Here is a 27391-nt window from a genome sequence, read left to right as displayed (position 1 = left end):
CCTAAAACCCTCAAACCACCAGAGGGAGCAAGGTTCATCCGCTGCCGGTCAAGTGGGAGCCGCTCCCCCTTCATTATTCAACTCGTTCCACTTTGCCACCATCATCGCTCATCTCTTTTTCGAGGCAATTTCTCGCGAGCTCAAAAAGCCATCTTTCTTTTTTTTTGTATAGGTGTCAACCCCCCCCCCCCCCCCCCCCCCCCACCTTCTTACAGCTGGGCTGACTGAAACTGCGAGACGATGATGAAGTCTCAGAAATCTCCCGACTGATGCGCCACACAAATGGAGCTGAAATCATGACCAGGCTGTAGTGCTTTTTAATGTCATTTGTTTTATTTGTATCTTTTTATTCTATTTTAATGATAACCACCTTGCATCCAAGACGACGGACACTGGCAAATGAGGATCCGATATCCAATCATCAGCTCTCTTGTTCTTGACACCGCTCCTTCTTTTTGTGAGTCAATTCCCGTGACGTAGTTGTTTGCATGTGTGTTGTTTTTTTTGTTTAACGCTATGAGGTCTTCTCTAGAGAGGACACCATGAGGAGGGATGTTGTGATTGGTATCATCATCAGCCTGCTGTTGATTCTTCACTCCAGCAAAGGTGAAACTTTGTCAATCTAATCAAACTTTGTATCTGGTGTGTTTTTGGATGGTATTTATTTTTTGATTCCATTTTCCGCTTTCAGCACACAAAGCAGTTGATGACTCCCTCCAATCTTCCCTGGTCATGTTTTTGGGCACCGGCCAGCACTCCGTCCTCAGCCTGTCGCTGCTAGCCATGACCGTGGTCCTGTCGGTCATCATCTACCTGTGGGTCCTCAGGTACATCTGCGTCGGCTGCTGCCAGCCCATCGCCGTCGGGATCGACCCTGAAACGATGGCCGAGATGTCATCGGCCCTTGTTTGAGGGACATTTTTTTAGTATATGCGGCTCAAAAAGGATTTTCTTCAGCCGTGAATTGAAAAGTTGATAAATTAAGGTCCCGCAGGCACATAAAGTGACTGATTGCAGTCTGGCGAACTCTTTTTTCACTTTGAATAAACATCGCTAATTATGAAACGTGCTCCTGCTCAGTCAATGTCGCTGGCATAAATTAATGTTTGTGCATAACACAAGGCTGCTGTGGAATGTAAGTAGCACTTACAAAATGCGCTTATTGTTTGGCCATGAGTAGTAACGCTTTGACCCTGACATTGACGCACTCAGCCTCGCTTGTTATTTGTCACTTTGTCGTCTGTAAATTCATCAATATATAGCTTTATATAATAAAAGGCCAAACTACCATTATGAGTTGTTGCTATGGTCAGGTCAATGCGGCTGTTGCCCTCTGGATGTTTGTCATCTGTGTACTTGTGTAACCCACGTGACCTGAGGACCCACGTGATCCGGTCTCAGCTGCGGCCATTTTGCCTCATTTGACAGCTCAGGTAATTTCTACCTGTTTCGCCGCTGCCGCTCACTGTGGCTGTGAATGCGATGGTTGGTATTCGTTTTGCATTCCCCGGGAGATCTGCAGGCGCGCATTTCAACTCGCGCTCGACGATGAGTCGACACCGGGGAAACCGTGGTGGTCATTCCTATAGGTACAGTGTATAAATATACAAACTTAATCAGCGTTGTGTTTTGAAATGTAATCATGTCTATATTGTTTTTCTGACCTTTCAGGTCAGGTTTTTTTTTTCCCTTGAACTGAACCGAATTAAACTGGATGGTAAGTATTTGGTGTGTGTTTCTAAATATATATTTGATTACCTTAACCATACCACTGTTGTTTGTGTCCATTATTCACACAGATTTTACTCTCCTGTTCACAACTTCTGGTCACAATAAAACAACCCCCGTGTTTTATTGGTTCCAGTCAGTCCACCTAGCCTTTTAGCTCTTTGAGGGTTACACTTATCTTGGGCAAGTCTTATTTGAGTGACACCATCAAGTCTTGGCCCCCGTTGCTATGGGACACGGGTTGCCAGCATCCTTGCAGTTGCCATGGCAATCAAAAGGTTCACCTCTGCGCCGGAAGATGGCGATGCACTCCAAATCCCAAATGAGGAGTAAGATTAGGGGTTGTTGGATTATTTCCTCTGGGTATTTCAATTAAATAAAACACCCACTGTTGAGCGTTATTGTCATCCGAATAAAAAAAAAAAAGATTTTATACGTACAAAAAAAAAATGTCCATTGTCTGCTCCGGACGTGAAAGTCTCCACAATTGGTACCGCAGTACATCGTGTTCTGTACAATCCGGAGTCAAATGAGGACACGGGGCGTTTGAGGGGCAACCATTCGACGCCGCCTCTAAAAATATGCGCATCCCGTCATCAAAGAATGACGTGAATGGCGTTTGCTCGGCGATGCAGAACGTTATGCAATGAGGTGTCATAAATAAATACAATATAAAATAAATCTGATACAAAAGCTGCACCACTGCACTCACCGTGGATTTGACACTAATTTTGGACGTTTAAGTGCTGTCGGACAAGCGAAATTTTTCTTCGGCAGGCATTTCTATGAATAACAGTCGAACTAATTTTATCTCAGATTTAATAGACTGTATGTTTCCCTTGTAATGTATGTTGGAATTAAATGGCGGCGCTTTCTAATGTATTGCCAATCCCACCTTTTTTTCTGTGGTTTCTAGCAATTCCGAGTTTATGTTTCGTCCCTGAAGGCATCTCAGTTGTGAGATCAGCTGATTTTTTACGCTGCCATTTTGTCCGGCGGAGACTGAAGCAGCCGTTCACAGGCTTTCCTGCCGCGTCTCAGAACAACCCCACGTCGAGACGCTCCACGTTGCGGGACAGCGATAGTCAATAACGTGGACAGCGCGAAAAGAAAGCCAAGGCGAGCTACGAAGGACCAGCGGTTGTCATTTTTTATAACTTAACCTCTCGGCCGGTTCAACTCTTTTTCCAAGCTAATGTCGGTAGCCTCTTTTTTTCGGCTAACACCCTCCGCCCCTCGCGCCCACTCCCCCCGACTGAGACATCACCTGTCACCGTGTGCCCCCCGTTCCCCCCCTCCGTGTGATTTTTACAAGTTCTAGCAATGCCCTTGTCGGTTCTGTGTGACATCTTTTACCCGAAGGAGAAGTTGACTTGCACTTTTAGAAGCTAACGAGCTAACAAGTTGACGTGGAAGAAGGAGGAACTAAAAAAAGATCTGCAGAGGGCGACTGTTTTTTTTTTCTTTTTTTTTTTGAGGCGATTTCACACGGATTGTTCACGTTTCCCCCCTCTAAGGTGTCCAGCGTGAAACCATAACATCGTCCGTGTGACATAGCGGTCAGTAAGCTATGTTTATTTATGCCCACAAAGTTATTTCCACTGGTGGCAAATCCCACAGCGGGACTCTCTTTTGGCTGGAGGATCGCAGCGGAAACATGAGCTAACACAGACTAGCTTAGAATAGTGTCGTAGGTTTAGAGAAAGCAGAACATCACCACCAACACCACCCCTAAAAAAAAAAAAAAAAAAAAAAAAGAAGCCTTTACCGTTGACTTAACAGCGAAGTCACGTTCAAGTATCCCCCCCGCCGCCGGGAGTCGACCCACTGATAGGATCGTTGTGCGCCTTTTTTTCTTTTTCTTTTTTTGGGATTTGAGCTGAACCAGTGCGTAAAGGCACAGAAGAAAAGCCGAGGAGACGTCATGTCTGGCCAATCGATCACCGACCGGATCGCTGCAGCTCAGCACAGCATGACCGGATCGGCGATCAGTAAGGCGGTGTGCAAGGCCACCACGCACGAAGTGAGCGGACCCAAGAAGAAACATCTTGACTGTGAGTGCATCTCCTCTTCTAGTCATCATCACAAATCATCAGCTCTGGCGAGGTCGCTGCTTTCCATTCAGAAAGTTGGGAAGTAAATTCCAACCCACACGATGAAAATCCGACTCAGTGTAGGACAACATTAGAGTTCAAGTGTGCTTGCTTCAAGTTGTCACTCTGACTTGAATTATATTGTAAAAGTGACATCACAATTAGGCAAGATTTCTCAAAAATGGCAGTTGGTCAAACAGGTTCAACCTGAGTACAGAGAAAATTAAATGATGGGCTCTCAAAGAAATGAACTATATGTGGATGGAGGAAAAAAGCTTTTTGTCTTATCACCTACAGAAAATCAGGTGACAAAATACCTTCAAATTGGAATGAAACATCGAAACCTTAATGATGGCTAGTTTCAATTTTAAAATATCCACCAATAAGTTTGTAGAGACCGAAATTTAAAAGCGTCCATCAGAGATGTCACAAACTTGACTGAAATAGCACAAATTGAACATGTGATTTGTTGGAGTAAATAGCTGTTGTTGTTTTTTTGGGTGAATTTATTTACAAAGGATTTAAGGTTGTAGAATATTCCACAAAGATGGCAGCCACTTGTCACATTGATACAAAAAAGATATTTAAAATTGACTACTGGGGGGGGGGGCAGTAAATTTCTGCATGATTTTTGAATTTCCACAACAACCTGACTAAAATAAACACAACAAGCAGCTAAGAACAAAAATACAATCATAGTTTAACTTCATCAACATAATGCAGAGAAAGGAGAAGTGTTGCAGTGTCAAGTGGAAGTCCTGTCTGAACCTGTCCCGACCTTTGCAGCCAAAACGCCACCTTCAGCTTAATAATTGTCCGCCATTGATTTCTCTGAGTGCGACAAACTCTGTGTCAACTGCATTGCCGCTCACGCCAAGTGACGAGAGTCGAGCAAAAAAACAACAAAAAAAACCATCCAGATCGATGTCGCCAGTGCGGCCAGGTTGGTCCGTCAAAACTTGCACCTTCTGAGATGTGGTTGCCGGGCCACACTGACAATAAACACCTTGAACGCAGTGCCACCCTGCCCGCCCGCCCACTGTTGACCTCCGCCAAGCACCGCAGAGCTTTGACGCCGGCACCCCCAGGGGAGTTATCACTTAGCTGGCGCGTTTAAGGAACTAGTGGCAGGATGTGGTTTTCCTGAAAAGTGGTGAGAGGAAATGAAACAAAGAAATTTGCTCACACGGTGCAACCGTGATGCTTCAGAAAATTGGAGAAAGCAAATGTTTGTGTAAGTTGCTAGCTTCCATTCACAGAGACAAACATCACAACTTTTGTTCCCTGGGCTAAAAAATAAATAAATCTGACGGTAAGCTGGGAATGATCTCACTGGCATATTTGCATCTCCGCCAGAAGCCTTTCAAGATCAGCAAGCGGCAGTAAGTGTGACATTCATTCACCACTTGTGAAAAGAGGAACAATTTGAAGCCACTTCTCGACACCATTTGGGAAAGTCCACTTCAATTCCCCGGTAGCCGACTGTGTCCTGTATCTGGTTCCCGGGCCTTCACCTCGAAGTTAAAGTTGCCTTTTGCACTGACCACCCAATCGGACAACTTTCACATCAGGCTGGCAACCTGACTCGACTTAATATTTTTTTAATGGAGTACCTCAATAATACGGTATTAACCTTTTTGAATGAGTAGATTGTTTTGGTGAAGAAAAATAAGTACAAAACGAGTTCTTATATTTAATGTTCTTGTTCAGCAGTTTTGTGTCATCCCCAAATGGTCATTTTTATGCAAATTAGCTTTTTGAATACATGTTGGATGTCGTTCCCCGAGTATTTGTATAAACGGTTGAATTCCCGATTGTCGATCACTTTAACTAATCGCCGGTTGGATGTCAGCGGCAAGTCCCTCCGTCACGTGAACTCTATAAAAGTCAACAAGACTCCGGAGCAGGATGAACTTCATCGGGCCCGTCGTCTGAGGAGCGGCTAAATTGTTGTTGTGAGCCGTGGTTTCGCCATCTCGCAGCGGTTACGGAAGAATTGTGACATTTAAAGTCAAGGCTTGTTTTCCTTCCACCAGCACTCTGTTGTCATGGCAGCAACGTAGGCAGTCGGCTGGCGTTAAATGGACTAAGTTGGCGAGGGAACCTGAATGAGGATCACGGTAGTAATATTGCGGGTTTGTTCAACAACATCATTAACTTTGGAGGCTAACTTTGCTAGCCTGGATTGCGCAAAAGACATTTTATCCCAGTCAGTCATCGCTCCTGGAGATTTTGTCAAGGGAAAGTGGACGCCAATGGCGTGCTAAAGGCTTTAGAGGCGCTTCACTCTTGTTAAGTCAGAAGATTCACAAAAGCAAACCTCGAAAGAGCTAGCAGCTGTCAGCGATCTGTTTGTGTGGCTTGTTTGGAAAATGAGGCACAAGGTCTGTTGATCTTCTGATTTGTGTCACCGTTAAAATATTTGAAAGATTTACCGCTGGCGGCAAATGTTTTACTTTTTAGACAGTAACTTTCATCTAAGTCCAAGATCCATTTTTACGGGAATGGCAGCGAATGAGTTAAACCAGAAAATGAATGAAACATTACTTATTTAAATACATATTTAAATGTTCAATCAAATTGTACATCAACACAATTCTATTAGTTTCATGCTAACATAGCACATGAAATACAATTTACGAGCTAGGGCAAATTAGCATAGCTATTATGGTGACCGTTACTTTGCTTAATTTTTAATATGATTTTCTTTAATCACACAATGCACGACTTCCAGGCATTCAGTATAATGCACCGCATGTTGTCCGCCCATTTTTTGCATCGATCGCCATCCCTGATAGACATCATTTTGGGCTAGCTTGCCACTTGATGTGAGGTGAGTTGAATGCTATCCAAACAGAGCAGGGCTTGCCCCTCCCTGGCTGCGGACTAAAGATAGGCCCACTTTAGACTCCCGCCACGGAAAGGAGGCTTCTTGCTGGTCGCCGTGGCAGTTGAAGTCAACTGGAAGTCCGAGCTATTTGGATCGCCAAGTATACATCACACACGCTGGCTTGGCTCTCGCTATGTTTGCAAATATTCCACGGTTCCGTGCGGGTATTTATAGCCTCGTTCTCTCGGGGTTCAAGCTGCTTGTTTCCTTTGCTCCGTTCTACCTATGCGCATCGAGTCGGCTGGATGCTGTGACGCACTAGGCTCCGGTTGATCATACAGAGAGACATGCCCCGACGGAAGAGGGAGTCTGTATTTATATCTGTGACGAGAACTTGCTTTTTTTGTTCAAGCCCTCCTGGGTGGAATTAAAACAACAGCGCTCCAACTCGTCTATTAATAGGCAAACTTTTGGTGACACCGCCTTTACCTTCCTTTTCGGCTTCTTTAATTTCCCCGTTCTCCATCTGTCCGACTACCTGACTATAAACAAATGTGAACCCTCTTCATCTGTTGTTCCTTTCCGTGAAAAGGAAAAGGCTTCTCTCCTCAAACCTGACATAGAAGCAATTGGATGCAGCAGAAATCTGTCTGTGTCTTTGTGCGTGCGCCAAAAAAAAAAAAAAAAGACTGCAGTGGGTTTTCTCAGCTTCACAGCGGCCTCACCCTTCTTCACACCACTTCAGTTCTCACCGTCAAGACGACCGGATGAATAAAAGCGCTCCCCTCAGTCTACCCGAACGATGAGGAGCCGAGTGCCAGGCAAGGTGCAGAGGCTGCCAGGTGTTAATTCTTAGCAGATGGAGGCTCTTCACCCTCCACTGTGCACCCGAGAGAGTATTTGAAGATTCTACAATTGGACTAGAAATCTCAAAATGGTCTCCAGTCATAAGATTGAGGCCAATCTGTTATTCGGGAACTTTGTCATACCTGTTAACAGTTGATTCTGAGAGGAGCTGACACACACACAAATAAACACGTGTCACTTGGTGCCAGGAAGTCTCTGGTCTATTGTGTCTCAATCAAAGGCCACCAAAGGCAAAGATGAGCGATAACAATGGCCCTCACATCTCGTTAGGAATCTAATCAGAATCTCGACTGCATCTCGTCTTAAATGTACCGCCCAACCTCCCGACGGTTTATCCCGGTTGCCAGGTCAGAGCAGGATTGACGTCGGGAAGGATCTTATTTATGATTATTGAGCTGCTCGCCTCTTTATCCTCCTTATCGCTTCCTTTTATGTGCTCACGTTTTTCATTTTGTGTCCGCCGTTCACGTTCTTTGTTTTCCACGCACTTGGTTCTTGGCGCTTCCTCCCTCGCCATCTCTCTGGCTCAGCTCCGGGATCAGCGGCACCTCGTGCTTTCCACTCGGCCTGATTAAGTCAGCACATGTTGCCTCTTTACATGATCACACTCGTGCGCAAGCAACCACCCCAGACCTAATAAGCCGTCCCTCCTGCTTCCAGACTGAAGAAAAAAAACACAACTTAGCTAGAAAAGAAGAAGGCATTGTCTTCCGGGGGTTAAGATGGCGTTGGTAAATAATACTCGAATTTGTGTTGGCACATTACCAAAACTCTGCCTGTGATTCGGTACTGAATGAGGTACCTTGATACGGTACTGAAAAAAAATTATAGCTGACAAAACAACTTTAAATTCTTCTGTTTGTAATATTTCAGAATAATATTAGGATACTAAAAAATATTTTTTATATTAAATCAGTCCGCTTTTATTTTACTGAAATAAGAGTGCGAATTGTCTCTTGAGCGCTGAAATCTGAATATTTGGACAAGCTTTAGTTAAAAAAAATGTCCTTAAACAATGACTCGATTATTAAAATACGAGCTGATTCATTTGGTAATCTGTTTGTTTTGGATGAATCGATTCATTTTTGACACCTCTAGTATGTGTGCGAGTACAAGCACGTAAACAGTTTGTCGTATTCTTATTGGATTGCCAGGCAACTGTGTGCTCGACTGCGCTACAAACAGTATTTACTTATTGCCTTGTCTCACTAATCACAAAATAATTCACACTCTGATTTTGGAAAGATATTCATTTCTAAAAAAAAAAAAAAAAACTATGATATTGCTTTTGACGACAAGATACTTTTTTTTTTTTATATTCCGAGTAGTCAGTTTCTAAGCCATTTGTTCCGGACAATGTGACACACGAAACACTCCCGTCATTTAAATTGTGATTCGGCTCTTCTAAATGAGCTGCAATATGCCTCGTTTGTATGGGCTAAATAGCCCGCCAAGGCAGGCGGCGGGAGAGGTGTCATCTCGTACAATGCAGACGCTGCCATTACGTGCAAGTGAAGGATACGGGGAGAATGGGCCGAGCCGAGCCGAATGAAGCATGTGGGCGATTATGATGATGAAGTAGCCGGCGGGACGCCCCCTCCCCGTCCCCGACAAGCTCTTTCCGCTGTTGCCAGGTGTAGGAACTGGCTGCTCATAAGGAGGCGGAGTCTCCGGGGACCAAAGGCAATGAAACAAAATGCAGCTATCTGTTCTCACCACATTTCATGATTGATGACCATTTTCATCAATTCTGCTGATATTTTCTTTTTTATGTCCTCAAAACATCTCGTTTGCCCTTTCCCGAGCCTCTATTTATGTGTGTGCAAAAGAGTTTGCCTGTTTATTGGGTTGTTGTTGGGTTTTTTTTCGTCTCCTGACCTCTTTGTTTGCTGCTGTCATTGTTGTGCACAGATTTGATCCACTGCACCAATGAGATGAACGTCAACATTCCCCAGTTGGCGGATACGCTGTTCGAGCGCACGGCCAACTCCAGCTGGGTGGTGGTCTTTAAGGCCCTTATCACCACCCACCACATCATGATGTATGGCAACGAGGTGGGACACACACACGCAGCTCAATGACACATTCTCATCATTATTTTTAACTGCATCAAATTGGTAAATCGAAGAGTGACAGACGTATACAAATGCCGCATTTGCGCCACTCGGGGTCAAACATTGTAAATTGACCACAGTACGTTAATTCATCGACGGATTAAACAGGAGTGACATCTGAAAGCTTTTTGAGTCCAACAATTGTATTCCAAGCAGCCTTGGTATGTTTGGAATCACATTCTGGAGGAGATAAAATCACGTGTTTGACAGTATGTAATTTGAAAGACCAAGTTGTGGTTTCAGACAAGAATGAAAATACGATTATTTTGGGGGGGGGGCGGGTGTCAATTTTATTCAGTCAGCTTTAACAAAAGAAACAGAACAGTCAAGATAGAAAACATGGCAATCAAAAAGGCCTTTTTTTTTTTTCTCTCCGCGAATCTTTTGACATGAAGCAAAGTTCCCTTTTGTCGGTTATTGCGTCACCGTTCTCTAAAAAGCAGAAGAACTTAGTGTGAGATTTTGTTCTTGTTTTGTAATATCAAGCAACCTTTACCTTATTGTGCTCTCTCGCATTCAAATTGTTTAAACAGTTGCCCCGAATTAGCGGTCCAATCAAATAGCACCCTCGGGTCGGCGCTCAAGTCAAGACTATAAATACCGTCCGGAGACACTAGTTCATCACATCGTTGTGTTAAATGTTTGCACAAGCTGTTCAAATTCGTGCAACATTTTTCTTCATCCAAAGCCCTGCTAAGTAGGTCAGCGCGGAGCTGCGGGGATTTCTCGATACGTCTTCCCCCCCCAATGGGTTGCCTTATCTGACTCGTTTCCGTCAGAAGTTTTGACTCGCAATACATTCAGTCGTGTTGAATTTTTTTTTGATGTACAATCCCTTTTTAATTCAATTATTAGCTCCGGCAACTTTCACTCGGTCGCACATTATCGCCGAGCGTGCATTCATCAGGCCCGTCGGGACGCTTGTGCTGACGCCAGCTCGGCGAGGCCAGGTGTCCCTCTTCCCCCCTATGGCCCGACCATCCATTTTACGTCACAGCTGAAAGAAATCCGGCCGTAAAATTACAAGCCGCGGAATTGGGGTCAATAGACCGCGCAACTCTGGCTTGGCATTGTGTAAAGTCAAGAATGGTTTTCGATTTGAATTGAAAACATTCGGCTGGCTTTATGTGACCGCGCTGTCAAACACGTAGAATTAGATTTGGATCTTTTCACGCGACAACACTGGGAAAAAAAATTATGTTTTGCTTAAATCGAGTTGTTGTATCATTGTAAATTTGCTGTCCCCTCAAAATAACTCAACACTCAGCCACTAATGTCTAAAGCAACAAAAGCTAGCACACCCCGACGTGAAAATGTTACTTAAATTATCATTCTTAATATATAATATAATATTTATATAGATAATATGATATATATTTTTATATAAATATTGTAAATTATAATGAAATACTGTCTAGGTTTCACTATACGTCCGTAAAAGACAAAACTCCCCGGTGATTTAAATTGAGGAGGCCTTAGCCGAGGCTCATCGCCGAGCCATATCAGCGTGCGCCTTTGTGCAAAAAAGGATCAAAAACAGTCCAGCAGGAAGTTCCAAACAATGACCGTGAGAGCTCATTTCCACTCAATCAGTTCCAGCCCATGTTCTGCTGGAGGGAACCGCTCGCCACCATAATAGAAACACAAATGAATGGGAGCTCACATTTAGCACTTGGCTTTATGGAAGGAGAAAGAACTATAAGTGACCTTTTCGACATTATTATGCTCCTTTTTTTTTTTGTGACTTTAGTTCTATTTAAGGTGAAACTCGGACTTTCATTTTGCCTTTTGTAATAGTCATTGTTTTTGTCTGGAAAATTAAGCCGTGACCTTTTGGACTGAAAAATGATCGACTCGGAAATGCACTCTTTAATAGCGCCCGCCGTTTTCACAATATCACAAGGAAGATGCATTATTCATTCAGTCCGATAAGGACAATCCTGACACGAGACGGCTAACCGATTCCTTTTTTTGATGGACAATGTAGCCACGCTCGCACGCGTATATTCTTTATCCTCTTCCAGCATCTTCGTCAGCCTGTGGTAAAAATCTCATTGCAGTATGTTTTTATAAAATGCCTCATTATAGCATGCTGGGTTTCCTTTTACAGAGAACAAAAATAGAACTCATTTCTCAAGGCGCCACCGCTGTAGAAAAGATTTCTGAAAGGAAACGAGCTTTTGTACCAAATGTGAGCTCTGCCTGTCTTCAGGTCATCCATCAGCTGCGATGCCTTCACTGACATCACGATCAACCCCGACCAAACGCACATAGTTGATTAGAGTTGTGTTTATCTATCCCGAGAAATCATCTTGAAGGCACAAAAAAAAATCCGGCTTGCATACATGCTCTCATTCCTGCCAGCGCCAACCAGCTCATGCGGTTCCAGCCAAACTGTTTCAATTTTAAATCATGTTTATCGTGAGGCTGTGGTGGCTTAATGAAATTCCCAATGCATACTCCCGCTGCAGTATTTGCGGCGGGTCTCCGGGACTGTTTAATGTTCCATGAAATGATGGCGTTTCCCTCCCCGGAATGCGTCTGGTCATCTATTACAACGAGCCTTTCTTGCGGAATGCAGTCGGGAGCATTCTTTTGTCTTCACCTTTCTTTCCGGTTTAAGTCCTGTAATTAGCTCGACCTCTGCCAGCGCGCCGCGTAATTGAACCTGACATATTAGCTGCTTTGCTTCATCTCGTCTCCTTTAACGACATCCAAACTATCAAACTGAATTTTTAGGAGCAGTTACCTCACAGTATTTGTTTAAACTTAGACACAGGTAACGATTTTTTGGGGGAGAGTCTCGCCGTGACGCGAGTTGATTATTTTAAAGCGACTTGGTAAAAGCACTCAAATGGATTCACATTCACATTACAGTAGCAACATTTTGCGCTTTAAACTGCCAGAATAAATCTGATGCAATATTATATTGTCCGCTATGAAAACAGTTTCTATCCTCACATGGATGCCGTTTCTCGCCTCAAAGCCTTAGTGTGCAGGCAAACCCCCTAAAAAAAGGAAAAAGAAACCAATGAATGCCTCTTTAAGCAGTTCCAACGCCTCTGGAAACGATTTCAATCCAACACGGACGTCTGGAAGCAGACGCGTTTGTCGACGCTGCCAAAACGGGAACTGGCAAAGTGGCAAAGCTCCCGAATATTTTAAGTGGGTTTGACGGAGATGTTCAAATGTGGAGCTCCACTGACGCATGCATTCACAAATACAGATGTGATGACAAGTGGAAGAGGAGTTGAGAAAGTCACTTGGTTGTGTTTGAGTAATTTCCCTTTTTACTATTATTAGCTCAAGAACAGGCAAACATTCAGTGACAAAAAAAAAAATCAGGTGGATCGAAACAAATCAAAATCAAAATGTTGTTTGAATAGAAAATGAATGAAAACTATTTAGCTTCCTGCTTCAAACGTTTTTTTTTTTTTTAACAATTTATCCTGCATCAAATGTCTTTTTCGGCTTGCTGTCTTTATTTGATTAGTACTATTTTTGTCTTTTGCAGCGTTTCATCCAGTACCTGGCCTCTAGAAACACCTTGTTTAACCTCACCAACTTCCTGGATAAGGGAGCCCTGCAAGGTAAGTTTCCGCTCGCGTTATCGCTAATGAATGAAAATCATTCAAGCAGGCCGTTTAGTATGTTTTCCTCGCTTGCTTCCCTCCCAGGTTACGACATGTCGACCTTCATTCGAAGATACAGCCGTTACCTGAACGAGAAGGCCATGTCCTACAGACTCGTGGCTGTGGACTTCACCAAGATGAAGAGAGGGTAGACCATGCAAAATGACCTGAGCTCATTATCGTTCGAGTCAACGTCGAAGCGCACTTTAGCGTGCCATGAAAAAGCCCGCTGGGATATTTTCCAACAACCAGTCACTCGGCGCAGATAATTTGACAGCTCAAGCATGTCGTTAAGAACGACGCGTTCAATTTCGCATTAATTTTCCACTATCCGGTGATTTTTATGTGAATACCGTAATCACGTCAACGTGAGCTACTGTAGTTCTTCTGCTTCAATGCCGACATCATTTCTAATTTCTGAATTTCAAATGAAGCTTTCAGTTGCAAAGCACACATGGCTGGGCGGATACTCATTATGTATTCATTGTGCGAGGTTTTTCCTCATTTGCAACCAAACATTTGTCTTTTGCGCAGGACCGACGGTGTGATGCGGACCATGAACACGGAAAAGCTGATTAAGACGCTGCCGATAATTCAGAACCAACTGGACGCTCTGTTGGATTTCCAGGTATGTGCGTGCGTGCGTGTGAGAGAGGTGATATTTGGACAATCGACCGACCTCCACCCCTCCTTTTTTTTTTTTTTTTTTTCTTGCGCAGGCCAACCCAAACGAACTGACTAACGGCGTGATCAACTCTGCCTTCATGCTGCTCTTTAAAGACTCCATCAGGCTGTTTGCCGCTTACAACGAAGGGGTCATCAACCTTTTGGGTACCCACACTCACCTTGACTTAACTGCTCTCATGATCGAAGACTCCAGCTCGGTAGATCGGAGGTGTCGGTTGCCATGGCAGCGGCATAGGTTTTACAACGCATTGAGTGCTTCTCATCTTTTTTTTTTTTTTTCCTCCCCCTTCCATTTCCTTTCTGGCTGCTGCTGCAGAGAAATACTTTGACATGAAGAAGAACCAGTGTAAAGATGCTCTGGATATCTACAAGAAGTTTCTCTACCGGATGACCAAGCTGTCGGAGTTCCTCAAAGTCGCTGAGGTATGCGCAAACACACTCGGCGTCTGGCTTTTAATGTCCCCCTCTGTGCCTTATCCTGACAAAGATGGATGCCCTCACGGCCCTCTGTCGCCCAATGCCCGCGAATCATCCCTCATTTCTTTCCGCCTCTCCTTTGTTCCCCAAACAGACGTGAAACCGAGCGAGTCAGCGGCCGTAACATCCGCCCCGGCTCCAACGAATCCCGTAGTCGTGTTCGAAATAATGAAGGAGCCTCCTGAATAAACTTCTTTTTTTTTTTTTTTCTCCATGGCTCATTAAAAAAAATGATATAAAAGGAACTCTGGTTACATATTTAAATTTGAGGAAATGGATGATTTGTTCCAAGTTGCAAATGTCTCCAGGCAAATTTATATTTTCCGGATGAACGCCGTTCGTCAACTTTCTTATTACTTCAGGGAGGTTCACATCTTGAAAATGAAAACTTCAAAGCGACCAAATCCGTTTTGGCCAGTAATAAACGCAGCATTTTTTGGGGGGGGGGATGTCGGCTGCAGATGATTCCAAAAATGACAAACGGATCAGTCCAATTGTTGTTCCTTGTTAATGCTTGACCTAAATGAGAGCTCAGTTTTTACTTTTCTAGATGTAAGAGCTGCTTCGGAGGCTGCACCCAAGTGATGTCGAAGCCCCGATGGTGACTTGTTTAAGAGTTCTTGACCTCGTCCTTTTTTTTTTTTTTCTTTTTATATCTGTGTCTTAAGAGTCCACTTATCTGTCCGAGCCGCTGCCGATGGATTTGCTGTCGGTGTCCCTTTCTTTTTTTAATTTTCCTATCAATGTGTCGTGATCACAAGACGATTCATCACATGCCATCCTCCACCCCACATTGGCCATCCGTCACCGATCAACCGCTCAGTGTGCCGTCACAAATTCTTGATTTGTTGATTTCTGCTGTCGTCTTTTTCTTTTTTTTTTTTTTTTTTTTTTTTAAGCGCATGAAAAAAAAAATTTCTCACATGGACCCCGCCCCCTTTTTCCTCCATTCCCCTCACCCCCCCACCTTGCTCCCTATCTTTTTTTTGTTTGTTTTCTACGACAGGAAGTTGGAATAGATCAGGGTGACATCCCCGATCTCTCGCAGGTCAGTGTACATCTCACCTCCTTTCCTTTTCTTCTCCGCTGCCACCTGTCTTTCTCCCTTTTCTGTCCCAACACTCACGTTTCCATTCATGGACTCGCCTCATTCAACTTACCTGTCAATTTCCACACTCACCGAAAATCTCTCCTGTTCACGCTCCACTCACTTCTTCTTATTTGGGATTACCAACACTCATCCCGGTTTTGTTGTTGGGAGGAAGGTTAGCTCCCACTTTTTTTTTTTTTTAAATAGATCCGGTAGCAGGCATAGCTCGGCCGGAACACTGCACCATCAGCAACTGCAGATTGCTCCGACGTGCAATCATAAAAAGCCTGAAAGCATCGTACGTTGTGTATATTAGCTGCACCAATGAAGCGGAAAGACATCGATTGCTGTTTCCTGGTCAATGTTGCTGTCAGGCTTCAGCTTTGGGGTTGATTTCAACTACGATAGCAGAGTACCGATGCCAGCTTTATTTTACGGTGTGACTCGTAGAGACGGCCGATACCAAGCACCGATACTCGAGGCAAACGAAAGCTGACGTTGAGTAAGTCCTCCTCGGCATTAGTTGGCGCTATACTGCGGTGGTTTGCGAATCATCATCTGGTCTAGAAACAAAAGTCTTTGGTCACTTGTTTTTTTTTCTTTGTTGTGTTAAATGATACTTTAGGTATCAATCTCATGGAAAAAAGTGATATCAAACATCCATAATTTTAACACCTGGTAGAGGGCCAAAGTAACAAATATTTCCCCCCCCCCCCCAAAAAAAAAAAAAATTCAGGTCTAACAAAACTCATCAGAAGTGTCTGTGACAAATTGTGTTTTTTTTTTTCCTTCTTCTTTTCATCTCCTGTGTCGCAGAAAACAAAAGGATCATACATTGTAGGTGGTGGCTTGCATACCGCGTTACTTCTTCCTTCCCACCTGTTTCGACACTCCTGCACGCAAGACCGTCTTTTCTCAAAACGTGTGATGTGACACGCGCCGCCGCATGCACACACACACACACACACACACACACACACACACACACGGCCAGGCTGGCTCGCTGCCTTGCTTACGATATGCGCCTGGCCGACCGGTGCAGATTGCTTTTGGCCTTCTCCGCCGCCACGAGCGAAAGGCCATGAAACTTCATGAATAGAAAATGAGAATTCACCACGTCTTCATCTGCATGACTTTCCCTCCGCCGGGTTTCATCGGAATTCACTCCCTTTCTCGTCGCGACCGGGCGAGGCATCTCTGGAGAGTCGCTTTTAATCGTACCTGACCTGAGATTTTACCCCGTGTACTCATTATTATGCAGGCGACCCAAAAAGATTAGTGGCAAACAAAACGAACTAAATCTCCCATCATGAATTTTTCAACGCAACACGCACCTTACCAATTGCAAACGCGTCTCAGCCAATATTGACGTCGGCTTACAAGGTCCTCTTCTACTGTCTGGAGCTCCCAAGACAAAATACTTCCAGATGTGTGTGCGTGCGCACATTTTTGCGGACGTTGTCATATTTTCACCACGGAGGAAATTGCTCTCTTCGGTGTGCTGCCCCCCCCCCCTCCCAAAAAAAAAATTGAAACCTGAAACCGCATGAACTCTCTTCTTTACCTGTTTTCACGCTTGTTGTTTGAAAGCTTTGTCGTGCTACTCTGCTCATCGTGTCAGTTTGCTGCATGTTGCCATGGCTACCTTTTACTGCCTAATGCCCTCCTCCGTAACCTTCCTGTGAGACTTCCGAGGCCCCCCCAAAAAAAAGTTGTTTATTTTCCTAACTGCCCCCCCACGTTGTTGTGTCTCAAGGCCCCTAGCAGCCTCCTGGAGGCCCTGGAGCAGCACCTGGCCTCCCTGGAGGGCAAGAAGACCAAGGAGCTGAATGCAGACACCAGGTGAGAGCAGGAAGAGGATTGAGGATTGCGAAGATGACAACTGGATCATCATCTGAGCTCCATTTTGTGCGGCTTTCGTCTCGCAGAGCTTCCACCCTGTCCAGCGCCGTCTCGTGTCTTGCCTCCACCGACATGTCTTTCGCTCGCATGGATGAGAAGGAGAAGCAGCTGGCTCTGGAGGAGGAGCAGGCCAGACTACAAGCTCTTAAGGTAACTCGCTTTGGAGAAGCGTTTTTTTTTTTTTCCCCCCCTTTGGGTTTGATTGGAAAATAAAATGCGTGACGAATTTCTGAAGCCATGGTAGCCTTTTGCGTTTATTCCTTGCCACACGGTTGGGATGTAAATGAAGAGGTCTCCCGCTTGGCTGAGGCAGCTATATATATATATATATATATATATATATTTTTATTTTTTTTTAAAGTCACTTTCCTTTCTTGTGTGAGAAAGTGCTCTCATCTCAATTTTAGAAATAAAATCCTGCTTCCTTTGAGAGTTGGGATGGAGCTGGAAGTCAATGAAATATTCTCTTACTTTAAAAAAAAAAAAAAAAGTCGACATTATTTTAAGACATTGTAAAAGAAGGAAATACAAGCTGTCAAAAAATATCACCCAATGTAAATGTAAGGAAAGTATGTGAGAGTGAGCCTGAAGATGCAATCATGTTCCCCAGCATGCTCTTTTATTTCAGTCATGTAACGTTTGCTCATCTTAATTCCGCAGCCGAGGACACGTACCGCTTATTAATCTGCATCGATTCGGCTCAGCTGGCCTTTATTACACTATTGATGTGTCCTTGTGCCAACCTTAAAAGTTGCAGAATTTATTTAAAGCGTCACTGCTCTTGCCTCCACTTGAAAAAATGTTGCCGATATGCCTTCCCCCCTCCAGGATCAACGTTTGAAAGAGATCAGCTTGCAAACTCCGCCCTCTGCCTCCCCCAGCAACCAATCGATAGGCAGCGCTCACAACAACAACAACCACCATATCGCGCCGACGCCGGAGTATTTTGGCTCCACGCTCTCAACCAACAGGTGCGACAGAACGCGACGAATGGAAAAGTAGTGATTTGGCGTCATTGGTATATATATCAAGGATCTAGCACGTTTGAAAATGACGCGTGACTTGACTTTTTTTTTTTTTTTACTACTCTGAAGTGGTACGTTTCTCTGTGAAGTAATCTGACTACGATTCCTCTTACAGAAACGGTCACTTACAATTCGCTAGATCATAGCGAAAGTGAGTGACGTGAATCGGAATCCTATTTTTCAATTCCGGTTTTCCATAAGTAATCTCACTCCAAATTAAGTAATCAGTCAATTTAAAAGTAAGCAGTAAAGTTACTACTCACCTTTAAAAGTCAATACAGCAAGGAACAATGTTGAAGTGAGTTGAGGAGCTTTGTAGTGCCACCTTGTGGCGACTTGTGGTATGCCATCCTGACGCGAGGTGTGACACAAGGAACGAAATCACTTTATATGGACACTGGGCTTTGAATTTTCTCCTTATCAGTGACAACTTTGAAGTTTTTAGCCACGGCTTTTGCAACAAATTATTAAAGTCAGATTGTAATCTGGGGCCCTTCTAGTTTATTTATCCTAATCTTTTTGGCCGCCCCTTTTCGTTCATCGCTCCATTATACCGGCCTCTATTTTTAATCATCCTTTAGTCCAATTTTCTTATCAGTGGCCCGCCTAACACCGTCTTATTTTCTCCCGACTTTCTTTTTTCCTGCCGACTCCTCAGTGTGCCCAACCTGAACAGCGACTTGTTTGATCTCCAGCCAGCCTTCATCCCCGCCGTGCAGTGCACGCCTTCCATCTCCTCTGCCAACAGTGCCTGGGGAGGTGCGACACACACACACACACACACACACACACACACACACACACACACACACACACACACACACGAAGATATGTGCAGAGGAACTGCTTCAGACAGATAAGCAAGCACGAGTGGTTCCATCTATCCACATGTTCATCGCTATCACCACCCGCCCGCCATTTTGCCATCTTTTGTCTCGTTCGACCCCCCCCCCCCCCCCCCCCCTCTGGCTCCGCTACATTCACACAAGTAGCTTTACCGTCAGCGTTGACTCTGAAATGTCTTCATATATATGTCTGTTGACCTTTACGCACTCCCGCTCGATTCCCCGAAAGGTTAGTTGTAACGAGGAGCTCGCTCAACTATCTGGTTGAGTAATGAGAGGGGCCCCATTAAGCCCCCACCCCCCCGAAAAAAAAAATCTTCTCTTGACAATTAGTGTCCGACTCCTATGATGTGTGTGTCCACGTGTTCCCAAACGAGAGCAGCACCTTTAATAACGGACCTACATCCCTCAGGACTGGAGAGCCAGCCTCCGCCACACAACGCCCCCGCCGCCATGACTGTAGATTTCGATGCCGTGTTTGGGAATAAGGCGGCGCCCGCTAACGACGGAACACAGCCAGCAGCCGGTAACGTCTTGTACTGGACGACTAAAACCTTTTTTTTTTTTTTTTTTTTTTTGGGCTTTGCGGGCAGCGCCAAAGTGGCTTTTGATTAACACTCGTTCTTGCAACTTCTGGCTGCTGTTCGAAAGTGGGCGGGGCTTTGTTATCTTTCCTTCTTTGCCTTTTTCATCACCACTTGAACATTTGCGTGTTCAAAATGCAGTTAAGGCAATTGATATACGGGCCTTTGATTTTTTTTTTTTTTCCCTCCCACTCTACACCTGCTCAGCAACATCTCTTGTTTTGCCGTCCTTCCTGTTCACTTGCCATCAGGCTGCAATTATTTTCTAGTGCATCTCCACTCTTGACAGCTCTCATCCATCAACATCACGAACGGGAAGTTGGCTTTGCATGAAGCAGACGGCTGTTTCACACCAGCCACTGATGCGTGTGACACTCAATGTGTCCCCTTTTTTTTTTTTTCTCTAACATATCATGGAACCCAAATTATAAAGGTGATTAAAAAAACAGCGCTCCCAATTTTAAAAGCCTCGAACCTTTTCACGTATTTTTGTCTAAGGTTGTGTCCCCCTGTATTCCTTAAATACATGTAAAATATATGGCTCGATCGGGTCATGCTTTTAAAGGTTACGTTTACCCTAAGATAAAAACAAACGTGATGGAAAAACGATTTTCAAGTTCCCGTGTTGATTTTGAATGCTTCATTGTTCTTCCCTTCTTATTATTCTTGTGTTGTGCTGCTCTTTACCTTCTCCCACCATTTAAACAATGCATAAAAAAAAAAAAAACGCCTTTACTGCCAACACATCTGCTTGACTGGCCGCATCTCACCACAATTTTTTATTATTATTATTTTTATTTCTTTGCTGTGTGTTTCTTTGTGTCTCCGTGTATCTGCAGGTATCTGCCTCCTCTCGCGCCCGCTTTGTCATTTTCACTTTGTCTCCATTTTATTCCGCCCGTTGCTTGAACAGCAGCCTTCAATTTGCCCGCCCCGTCACACTTTGCAAAGAATCACCCAGGCAACTCGCTTCCATCTGCTCGTCTCCTTGATTTTTTTTATTTATTTATTTTTTTGCTTTTTTCCAGCGTGTACTCTACACGTCACGTCCTCTGAAAGCTGTCTTTTGTTCTCCCCGTGTTTGCTATTCCAATAGAAGACACCGTGTTCCATCACTGCCCTCTGCGCTATTTGATCTTCTGAGAGGGATTTTTTTTTTTTTTCCTCTCCCCCCCCCCCCGCTTGTCTCCTCCACACTCATAATTCAATTGTATTGAGCAGATTTCACTGAGAAGGTACCGGAGTTTATTTTTTATTTTCTATTATCTCCTCTACAAGAAGACAAATTTGACATTGTGAGAATTACAAACTACATCAAACTACTGTTAATCGTGGTGGATGTGTTACAAGATGACATTGTTTTAGTTTTACCTCTCACACAAAGCCCCCCCCCCACCCCACCCCCACATATGTGCCCCTCCTCCCTGGCTTCCATCTGCACGTCTAGCAGGAAAAAGCGTGCGCTGGATGTCTTGTGTCAGCACCGCTGTCAGAGCTACAAAGCATTTCCTAACTAAATATGATCCCTTCCTTTCTTTTTCTGCACCCTCTCTGTTTCACGAGGTCAGCGTGGTCATCCCTCAGCCCGTTGTGGCATTTTCCACATTCATTTTCGCCTCGTTGTCCCTTCGCCGCGCTATCGTCACGCCGCCTTCTGGGTTGCGGCGGCGCCGGCCCGGGCGCTATTACTGACTCATTAGCTGGAATGAATGCTGACACGGGAAGTCGTTAACCCGGCCACCTACGCTCAAGCGCCATCACGCCGAATTGCTTGCTGCCATTTGGGCCCGCCGGCGACACATTGACAAAATCACTATTAGTCCACCCTCACAAATACGCTAACAATTTTCAGTGCGTGCCTTCCAGCTTTGGAACTACACAAAGAGTTTTGGTGCTACTTCCAGATCTGATCAACTTTTCTGAAACCATTTTTTTGTGTTTCTTCTAACATCCTTTTCAATGCCGGTTTGTCTCGACCCCCGGCAGGTTTTGACACCCTGGGAGATCTGCTGAAGCCGACGGTTCCCGTACACGCGGCCCATTCTCTCCCGCCTCAAGTGGTCTTCCAGTCTGGAGGAAAGCTGTTGGCCAATGATCTGGATTCCTCCCTGGCCAACCTTGTAGGCAGTGAGTCCAACTCGTGCTCTGTGATAAGTCGCTATCTGCTCAGTCGTTGGTGTTAATCGCAGTCTTCTTCTTTGACTCAGATCTACAGTTTGGTGGAACTCCATCGAAGAAGTAAGTCTGGTACATTCAATCTAAACATGTAGCTTAAACACCTAACTCCTGCTGTCCCTCCAGGTCGGAGATGCAGTGGAACCAGCACGGGGAGAAGAAACTGACGGGAGGGCAAAACTGGCAGAACAAGACCATGTCTACCACCCAGTGGAGCCCGGCCCCCATGGTCCCGCCACCCATGCCTGTGCCACACGTGGTAAGACTCATGAAGCGTGCTCACGTGAGGACAATCGTCACAAATCACGTTTGTCATCCTTTTTTTTTTTTTTTTTTTTTTTTTTCCTCTTGTGTCAGCATTTCCCACCAAGCACTTCTTCCGGCTGTTTTTCAGCAGCATCCCCTCCTTTGCTTCTTTCGCGTCCATCACGGCTCAGTTTTGCTTTGTCATCTGCCTGCGATGATTTTTTTTTTTTTTTTCATCATCCACTTTTGACCCTTCACTTATTTCTCTCTGGTTCTCATTCGCTTACCTTTCAGTCCCCTCACTCCTTGTCCCTCCTTTATCCGTCTACTCATCTTGCTGTCTTTTGTCTCTTTTTCCTGTTGCATCCTGTCGCAGAATGGAATGTTCTATACTAGTTATGTAAGTACATCGCCACGACGCCTCCTTTTCTTATGCTCTCCATCCGTCCTGACACTGGAAGGCAAATGATCAGGCATTCCTTGCCTACCTGTTGCATCCGCCATGTTGGAGCATCAATTGACACTTTTGCTGTGCTGGTGGTGGGGGTTAGTGGGGGGGGGGTTGTTAGCGTGCGCCTCGGGAGCAAGCAAGGCAAGGCTTGACTGTAATTCGTCCCAGTGCGTATGCACTTCACCCGCATTAAAGATTTGCTCCTTATGCGTTCACTCGGCTGGGAATTACTTTTATTGCTTCCCGTGTAAACAAGTCGTACTACAGACGCAGGCAACAATTTTTCCTCGCACTAAAGCTCATAAACGCCGTTAAATTCTCTGAGGTACTCTGGTATGTTGTCATCGGCCTCAATTTTTTTATTTTATTTTTATCCCCCTAACCCCCCCCCCCCTCCTCGAGCAGTTCTGATTCATTTCCCATTCCCTTCAAGGCTCCCGCTCCCGTGGCTTTCCCCATGACGACACCGCAAGTGCCTGTGTATGGAATGGTGAGAGCAAAACCGTTTATGGGTTTTTCGACAAATTGACAATTTGTGACTATTATCTTTGTGTAGGTCCCCCCCCAGATGGGTCAGGTGGGCGGGGTACCAGTTATGGCTCCTCAGCCGATGATGTACAACCAGCCTGTCCTCAGACCCACCAACCCCTTTGCAGCCATGCCCGGCGCCCAGGTGAGATTGCGAAATGTTCGACCGCAGAGAGGGGAAAAAAAAGTCGATTTGTATTTTCGGAAGGAATTTGGGGTGTAAGTTATTGTGCATTTTGTTTTCTTGCTGTCACTTTATTCCGACAATTTTTCTGTCTTTATTCAGATGCAGTTTATGTGATCACGTGATCGGGCAAGGGGGGTGAGTCGTGTGCCAAAAGCGACAAACACAAAGAAGACAACACACGCACACACACACAAGAGGAACGATTATTTGGTTAAGCTAAAAGGTCAAAGACTGAGACGTAACCGATGCCCCCCCCCGAAACAAGTTGATGAGGCTGCTGTTGTCTAAAGCGTTTGTGTGTGTGTGTGCGTGCGTGTGTGTGTGCAAGGGTAGCTGCATTGCTGGATGTTTGAAGCCGCGAGAGACGAGAGTGCCAGATTGGCAATGATACGGAGAATGCATGTGACTGAATTGAGGGTCTCTGCTGCCACATTAGCTTTATTTCATACTGGTGCTATTTTGTCCCCTTTTGGCTACGTCTGCCTGCAACTGTGTGTGTGAGTATGTGAGTGCGTGTGTGAGTCGAGCGTGCGCAGCTGCTTCAAACAAGCATCCTCTTGTGAAACTGCTCCCTCATGCCCATTTGTGTATGTGGCCTTTTTTTTTTTTTTTTTCCACTCACAAACGCGGGCCCGAGTTGTGTTAGCATGCTAGCATGGCGGGCAATCCAATCCATCTTCATGCGTGCCCGAACAATTTTAAGAAATTCCCTAATCGATGATTTAACAAGATAAGGAATCAATACACAACATTTAGAAGCGATCTAAAAGCTCTTCTAGTTCCGCTAAATTGTCCGACAAGTGACAGCGAGCGCGCTAGTAGGACATGAAATAAAATGTTGAAATGACCTGCTCACATATTGCTCGCAGCTAGTTCCCTTTTGTCTCTTGACATTTATTTTCATCGCCCAGAGCAGTAGCGAGCTTTCTTTTCTATTATCTTCATCCGTCAAAGGCGCCACTCACTACATACAACCTTTCCGTGTGCAGTCCAATGATGGTGGCTCTCCTTCATTCAATTGTCGTTTATGACCGTTTTTTTTTTTTTTTTTTTTGGGGTGCCGGTAGCCTGTACCCTTGTAATTGCTAATAGAGGCGGTGTGTTTCTTTGTTGTGCTGTGCCCGTCTGTGTTGTTTCCATCATATATTTTCAATCACTTAAATTGCACTGATTCTGGTTGTCTTAAAGTGTCGAGCCATCCTCCCTCTCTCGCCCTCTGCTTTTTGAACAAAATGTTGGCGTCACTATGTTTGTGCCAAAAGGTCATCCAAAGCGTTCCATCGCAATCATTTGTCCGATTTGTCGTCGCTCTTGTCATTCTGTCAAGTTTTCACCGAGGGCTAATTCCCAAAAGTCACGCCACGTTAAAAAGATACTAGCGCTTGTTTTGTGGCAAAAAATGCACAGGCGGAGTTTTGCACCGATGTGACCAAGCCGCCCGCAGCCGTCGAGCCGACTTTCTGGTGTCGAAAAACAAGATAAAAAATCAAATAACGTTTTACAGTTTGTGTAAACACACCAGCCACTTTAGCAGGTTCCAAAACGTTCCTGCCGTTTGAACGTTGGACTTTTTCTACTCAAAAGCCCCGCCCCCTCCCCCGTCAAGTGTTTTTATTCAGCTTCTGTCTGGAGAACGCTGCCTCGTCACTCGTTTGCTGTGTGTAGATTTGTAAAGGCAAATAATGCTCGTCTCGGCCATCGCCCTTGGATAGATGTCGCTCTTGAACGCTTCTCGTCACAGTCCCGTGTTAGCCTTAGACTCCTCGTAGACGCAAACCCTCGCCGTAGATTTCCCGCCTCGTCCTTTTTCGCTTTCTCGGTGTGTGTCACTTTTTTTATCGTGTCGTTCGGCTTAGCGCTCTTGCCTCGTTTGCTTTTCAAGTCGGTTTCATGCGTGTGCCTCTGAAGCGTGTCAGCAGCCACATCTCGAAAATCATGTGAACCGGGTGCCGAAAGTTGTCCCGATCCAATCGGGAAACGCCGATCATGTCATTTACAGTTGATCGGTGTCAGCTGGATTTTATTAGATTTTTTTTTTTCTTGAATTTTAAAGGTCAAAGATCTTGCCAAATGGAAAAGCAATAGTTGGGTTTTAGATTAAGTAATGTTTCCGGCTTTTTAGTACCGGAAAGAAAGGGATAAGAAAAATAAGGCAGGAACTGAGATGTGGAAACATTTTTGTTTCATAGCCAACTGTCAGGACAATCCCCCAAAAAATTCTACTAAATCAATATGGAAAGAGCGACCAACAGATTAGCAAAAATGCGACGCATTGAAACCGTCTTAACTTGCGTCAATTATTTTGTGACAAGCAAACGTATGCTTTGGCTCGTCATACGAATAACTAAGACTCTTCTAAATTCGAATGTAAATGTTTGGTGAAATCAAACGTCCTTTAGGATAGAAATCCTGTACCGTATACTACATTAGTATCGGATCACACTCGGTATCGACCGATACTGGAAATCAAGTGACTCGAATGGGGGGGGGAAATAATGTGATCGTGACATCCCTACTCAGCACTTTTCTCCCCGCATGTTCCTGTCAAGGGTGTAGTCACGCTGGCAGCTTGAGCACATCTTGCTGTGTGTGTGTGCGTGTGTGTGTGTGTCTCCGTGTGTGTGTGTAGCTCTCCAAAACAAGCAACATTGACAACCGTCGGCATTTAATTTCCTTTCATCGACCGAATTCCTTTCCCTGTAGCATCTGAAAGGCACGTTTTAGCTTTTGCGTTCCCGCTTGGACACCAGAAATTCAGCAGCAGAATGTTTTGGTTTTTTTTTTTTCTCTTGCCCCCCCCCCAACCTCCCCCCCCCCTCTTAAAACCACGTAAAACCTCTCAGACCTGTTCCTTATGGTAACTACTGTCACGTCTCTAGTTTTATATTTCAAATTTCCCCTGCATGGTGCCCATTCCTGCGTGTTGTGACAAGCTCTCCTTTGTCCCCAAAGACTTTGATTTTACCGTTAATGATTGGTGAGTTCATGCGGGCTCTGCTTTTCGGCTCGATTTCACGTTTAGTACCGAACCGGTTGCTTCCCGGGAGCAGGGAAGGAAAACACGGATGAGCCTTGAAACTAATGTTCAAATCAGTGAGTGAGTGCATGGTTGGTAGCATTGAATTGTTGGGTTTTTTTTTTTTTGTTTTTTTCAAAAGCATGTGACAGTGACCATCATTGACTTTTACCACATGGATTCTGACCCCCCCCCCCCCCCCCCTTCCTTGTGATTTTTATTTTTTTCTTTCGTTGGGCTCACTCCTCTGTTGTAGTTGAGCCACAGCAGCAAAGTGTCCCCAAAAATGTTACGTTGTCAATTTTGTTGTGATTCTGCTGCCACCTAACGTTCACTTCATGTATCGCAGCTTTATGGAAAAGAGAAAAAAAAATCGGAAAAGTGGTGGCATTTTTTTTTGTAATCATCATAACCTGCATTATGTTCATTTATGCTATTTCAAAATTGAGTTAATAATGAAAGATATCAGCACAGATGAAATATTACTGCTCATGTACCCCTTTCCCGCTGTCATACAGTGATGCCAAACGCTTTTTGAGCTGGTGCCACTTTTGAATCTTGTCCCCTTTGTACATGATTTCTATTTATTTAATGCAGAATTATATGGATCGTATCGAGCATGGAAAGGTAAAACGACAAAAATCACAGGCTTTTATTTTACAGCAGTATATTTGTTTATTCAGAAGATTGTTTTTTCTGTCTTTTTGGAAGAAATAAAGTCATTTTCCATTACTAGAGGCGTGTCTTGTCTTCATCTTGTAGCAGCATCACACGCAATAAAAATAAAAAAAAACTCATTAACTTTGTGTCAGTCCAGTTGACGTTTTAGTTTTGTGGAGTCCACAGCAAGTCTCTGAGGACCAGGCCTAGAGTGACAGCTGCCCCCCCCCAAAAAGGAATGCCCCTCCCCCCAT

The 27391-nt window shown here is 44.6% G+C and overlaps 1 protein-coding gene and 2 long non-coding RNA genes across 6 annotated transcripts; 2 read left to right on the top strand and 1 right to left on the bottom strand.

Annotated features, from left to right (window-relative positions):
• Positions 1 to 234: 234 nt before the first annotated feature.
• LOC147060094 (uncharacterized) lies at positions 235 to 1274 on the top strand. Its single transcript, XR_015068653.1, has 3 exons — positions 235 to 457; positions 533 to 606; positions 692 to 1274. It is a non-coding gene; the product is annotated as an uncharacterized LOC147060094 (long non-coding RNA).
• On the bottom strand, positions 496 to 3952 carry LOC147060093 (uncharacterized). Its single transcript, XR_015068652.1, has 3 exons — positions 3497 to 3952; positions 1445 to 1583; positions 496 to 874 (listed from the first exon to the last, which is right to left on the bottom strand). It is a non-coding gene; the product is annotated as an uncharacterized LOC147060093 (long non-coding RNA).
• LOC147060092 (phosphatidylinositol-binding clathrin assembly protein) lies at positions 2696 to 27212 on the top strand. 4 transcript variants are annotated; one of them, XM_085935681.1, is made up of 20 exons: positions 2697 to 3782; positions 9430 to 9572; positions 13147 to 13222; positions 13310 to 13412; positions 13799 to 13892; positions 13984 to 14095; positions 14268 to 14374; positions 15435 to 15476; positions 17275 to 17360; positions 17447 to 17570; positions 18249 to 18391; positions 19104 to 19204; positions 19703 to 19816; positions 21861 to 22001; positions 22082 to 22112; positions 22176 to 22308; positions 22672 to 22695; positions 23180 to 23236; positions 23303 to 23419; positions 23561 to 27212. In XM_085935681.1, the coding sequence occupies exons 1-20, from the start codon at positions 3653 to 3655 to the stop codon at positions 23573 to 23575; spliced, it is 1893 nt and encodes a 630-aa protein (XP_085791807.1). In that variant the 5' UTR covers positions 2697 to 3652; the 3' UTR covers positions 23576 to 27212. The 4 variants fall into 4 exon arrangements, with proteins under 4 accessions (XP_085791825.1, XP_085791807.1, XP_085791834.1 ...); XM_085935699.1 differs by lacking the exon at positions 15435 to 15476 and having other exon boundaries at positions 2696 to 3782; XM_085935708.1 differs by lacking the exon at positions 19703 to 19816 and having other exon boundaries at positions 2698 to 3782.
• Positions 27213 to 27391: the final 179 nt, after the last annotated feature.

This window comes from Syngnathus leptorhynchus, chromosome 2, assembly GCF_054491065.1.
Source record: "Syngnathus leptorhynchus isolate UIUO chromosome 2, UIUO_Slep, whole genome shotgun sequence".
Classification (NCBI taxonomy): domain Eukaryota; kingdom Metazoa; phylum Chordata; class Actinopteri; order Syngnathiformes; family Syngnathidae; genus Syngnathus; species Syngnathus leptorhynchus.
Note: the sequence above shows the minus strand (reverse complement) of the source record. Positions and strands in the feature narration are given on the sequence as shown.

Coding starts and splice junctions, on each gene's coding strand:
- LOC147060092 (XM_085935681.1), top strand. CDS start 3,653: ATGTCTGGCCAATCGATCACCGACCGGATCGCTGCAGCTCAGCACAGC. Junction 15,477..17,274: donor ACATCCCCGATCTCTCGCAG/GTCAGTGTACAT, acceptor TTGTGTCTCAAG/GCCCCTAGCAGCCTCCTGGA. Junction 17,571..18,248: donor CCAGACTACAAGCTCTTAAG/GTAACTCGCTTT, acceptor TCCCCCCTCCAG/GATCAACGTTTGAAAGAGAT.